Genomic DNA, 3886 nt, shown 5'->3' with positions numbered 1-3886 from the left:
TAGTTGAGGGGCAGGTGGATTCGGGGACTGTCACTGACAGAGTCGTTCATGAGGTTGAACTTGAGTGATTTCTGTAGCCCCGTCTCCTCCTCATCCTCTGTGGGCTTGGGTGGCTTTGGAGACTTGCTCTTCTTCACCTTGTTCTTGCTCTTACCACTCTTGCTGGCCTGCTTGGGTGCATACAGGTCCTTGGTCTCCTTCTTGCCTGCCTGGTAGCCACTCTTGGCCTCCCGCTGCCGGCAGTAGCGCACCAGGACGACCAGCACGATGACCAGGGTGACGGCCACGATGCCAGCGATGACTCCGAAGAGGATGTTGCTTCGCTGCTTGCTGCGCTCATATTCGGGGTCTCCAGCAATGTCTATGTCAAGCGGGGTGTCCAGGCTGTGCCCCACCAGCGTGTCCAGCAGCGTGCGGTTGGCCAGCGTCTCATTGACGTAGAAGTGCACCAGCGCCGTGCCGTGCCGCGAGGGCTTGCCCTTGTCGTTGACACGCACCACCAAGCGGTGCAGGCCATGGTGCTTGCGCAGGATCTCCTTCTCCAGGGTGATGTCCCCACTGTGTGGGGAGATCTGGAAGAGCTCAAAGGGGTTGCCTCCTGTGATGCTGTAGATCAGCTCTGCATTGACACCAGAGTCAATATCCTCTGCCTTCACCTTGCTCACCTGCTGGCCAGGGCTGGTGTGGGGCAGGATGTGTTTGTAGGTGGCATTGGAGGGTGAAGTGATGAAGGGGGCATTATCATTCTCATCCAAGACGTTGATGGTCACCCCCACGTAGGCAGACCTGGGAGGATCCCCACCGTCTACTGCCTTGAGTCGGAACGTGTATGTGCTCTGCTGCTCCCGGTCAAAAGAGATGCTGGAGAGGATGGTGCCAGTGCCATTCTGGATGACGAAATCCCCGTTGTCTTGCTCCACTGACAGCTGGATGCGGGCATTTTCTCCTTTGTCAGCATCGATCACCGTCACCATGCCCACAGGGCTGAGGGGTGGCATGTTCTCCATCACTGAGAAGTTGTAGCCGCTCAGCATGAACTTGGGGTCGTTGTCATTCCTGTCCATGACGTTGACGGCCACAGATGCTGTGCCCTTGAGGCTGGGGCTGCCCTTGTCTGCCGCCACCACCAAGAACTCATAACGCTCCCGCTGCTCTCGGTCCAGCACCGCCTTCACCCGGATCTCCCCAGAGTCAGGGTCAATGGCAAAGGATCCCTTGGAGGAGGGGTCCGTCACCAAGGAGTACACTAGCTTGGCATTGGAGCCACTGTCAGCATCACTGGCACTCACCTCCATCACCAGGTCATCGGGCTCGTTGTTTTCGGGGAAGGCCACCTCAGTGAAGCTCTGGCTGAAGACGGGCGCGTTGTCATTGACATCCATCACTTGCACCTTCAAAGAGTTGGTGCTGGAGAGAGGCGGGTTCCCCGAGTCCACTGCCACGATCTCGATGGTGTACTCCTTCACCGACTCATAGTCCAGAGGCGTGGTGGTCTGTAGGAAGTATTTCTTTTTGCTGTCGCTCCCTGTTTCACTAGCCTGCCGCAGCTGGAACGGGACGTCACCCGCCACCACACAGGTCACCACAGCATTTTCACCCTCATCTCGGTCGGACACCTGTACCAGAGCCACTGCTGTCTCTACTGGCACGTCCTCCGAGATGTTGGCCATGCCATCCTGGTGGGTGACAAGCCCTATACCCCGAATCTCTATGGAGGGTGCATTGTCATTCATGTCCTTGATGGTGACCACCACCTGGGTGCGGGCGCTCTTGGGGTTGGCCCCCTTGTCCTTGGCCATGACAGAGAACTTGAGGATGTTGACGTCCTCACGGTCGTCTCTACTGGCACGTCCTCCGAGATGTTGGCCATGCCATCCTGGTGGGTGACAAGCCCTATACCCCGAATCTCTATGGAGGGTGCATTGTCATTCATGTCCTTGATGGTGACCACCACCTGGGTGCGGGCGCTCTTGGGGTTGGCCCCCTTGTCCTTGGCCATGACAGAGAACTTGAGGATGTTGACGTCCTCACGGTCAATAGGCCCCTGCACGGTGATGAGACCCGGGGTGCGGTCCACGTTTTTTTCCCGCCGCACCATGTCTGAGGCTTGGTGGAAGGAGTAGTCAATCTCAGCATTGGCGCCCTGGTCTGAGTCATTGGCTTTCACCTAAAGGATGGAGGGAGAAATGGTGAGCAGAGGGCACGGTGGTGTGAGCCCCTCCACAACCCACCATGCTTCCCACCACGGCTTCCTCTGGGGATGGCTGTGGGGCGGGGAAAACCAGGATTTCCTCTTCTGGGGCCAAGGACTATGGGGCAAAGAGCCTGGGACTGGCAGAGCAGCTGGGAGTGGCCCTCTGGCATGGAGGCTTCTCCTTGCTCTTCCGGTGAAACCGGCTGGGCCGGTTGGCCATGCTCCCTTACCGGCCAGCTCCGGCATGCAGGGAATCCTCCGGAAACCATGCTGTGCAACCCAGGCAGCAGCGGGTAGGGACCACAAAACCCAGCAGCTGCCTGGCCAAGGTGAGGAGGGAGAAGAGGATGTACGGAGCTGCAGCAGCTCCATCCTGGCATCCAGGGATGCAGCCAAGTGGGGACGAGGGCTGCCTGAGCGTTGCATGGCACCAGCAGTCCCTGCCTGTCGGTCAGGAGCTCTGCATTCACATAAACCTGCCTTTACGCCTATTATTTGCTTTCTAAAGAAGATGAGGTTTGTCTAACATTTGCCTCCCTAATCGGCTCTCCGAGCAGCCTCTTCTCTGCACCATTTGCTGCTCTGCTGTTATCTTGCTCAGCAGATTTGGATGGAAGAACGAAAAGTTGTTAAATGTAAATTCCACCTTTTACCTCCACTCACAAAAAAGGCGGAAGTCATTTTCCCCCTGAAAGATAAAAGCTGAGCAATGGCAGCAAGCAGCGGCTCAGCCCATTCTCCTCATGGCCATGCAGCTCCCTTATCTGCTTCCAACTTCCATTCTCTTAACAGTGAAAAATGAATTCTTAAAACATTCACATCAGAATTAGCAAGCAGATGAGAGCTGGCCGTGCTCCTCTTATTAAGATGGCAGCTGCAGATAAACACATGTCGGCTACTATCATCTCAGTGCCCCCTCCAAGCCAAATCCACCACGATCTATCCCTTCAGGCTCCCTGGGCCAGTTTGCACCACTGCCTGAGACGGGGCAGAGTCCCTGTCCCTTGCAGACAGCAAAGCACCCCTAGAGCCATGGGCAGCCCCTGAGATGGGCAGCAGTGATGCTGCCTGTCCCCCATCTCCTGTGCAAGTCTCAGTTTCCATGGAGAGGCCAAGGGAATGCAACTTATGAAAGGGTCTATGTCTTGTCTGCGGGCAGCATTGAGACGGGTCTGGCATGAAGCCAGGATCCCCATGGACCTTGGGTCCCAGCCCTCCTCGTAACACAGAGCCTTGCTCCCACACACCCGCCACCCTGCTGCTGCCCCTCGGCCGTGTCCTGCACCTTCCTGTGCACCCCTTACACCCTCATTTTAGAATTGACATCCCAGGGACCTGCCTGCCGGTGACGCCACGCTCCTATGCCTTGTACCCCTTCCATGCTCCCTCCTCCCTTGAGGAACTGTGGCAGCAGGAGGCTGTATAAATGCTCCCTGGGTTGTCCCAGCTGCAGCCAGGCAGGAGGGGAGCTGGGGAGGAGAAGAAAGTCCCTGCACTCACCTGCAGGACCGAGTGCCCCACAGGGCTGTTTTCGGAGAGCTCTGCCTCATACAGGGCCTTCTCAAATTTGGGCGCATTGTCGTTCATGTCCAGGATGGTGATGCGAAGCAGGGCACTGCTCGCCCGCGGTGGGTTGCCTCCATCCTGCACCTTGATGGTCAGATCATAGGAGTCCCACTGCTCCCGGTCCAG

The 3886-nt window shown here is 57.3% G+C and overlaps 1 protein-coding gene across 1 annotated transcript in view; it reads right to left on the bottom strand.

Moving 5' to 3' along the window:
* Positions 1-5: 5 nt before the first annotated feature.
* The window catches only part of PCDH1 (protocadherin 1), a gene marked incomplete at both ends in the record, with an annotated part of 4488 nt that continues 607 nt past the window's right edge, over positions 6-3886 (bottom strand). The window contains 3 exons of the mRNA XM_010016552.1: positions 6-1754; positions 1955-2167; positions 3695-3886. Of these exons, the coding sequence (XP_010014854.1) occupies positions 6-1754; positions 1955-2167; positions 3695-3886 (2154 nt within the window). The remainder of the gene's footprint in view (positions 1755-1954; positions 2168-3694) is intronic.

Source organism: Nestor notabilis, unplaced genomic scaffold (genome assembly GCF_000696875.1).
Source record: "Nestor notabilis isolate BGI_N333 unplaced genomic scaffold, ASM69687v1 scaffold23576, whole genome shotgun sequence".
NCBI lineage: Eukaryota > Metazoa > Chordata > Aves > Psittaciformes > Psittacidae > Nestor > Nestor notabilis.
This window is presented reverse-complemented; position numbering and strand designations above follow the sequence as displayed.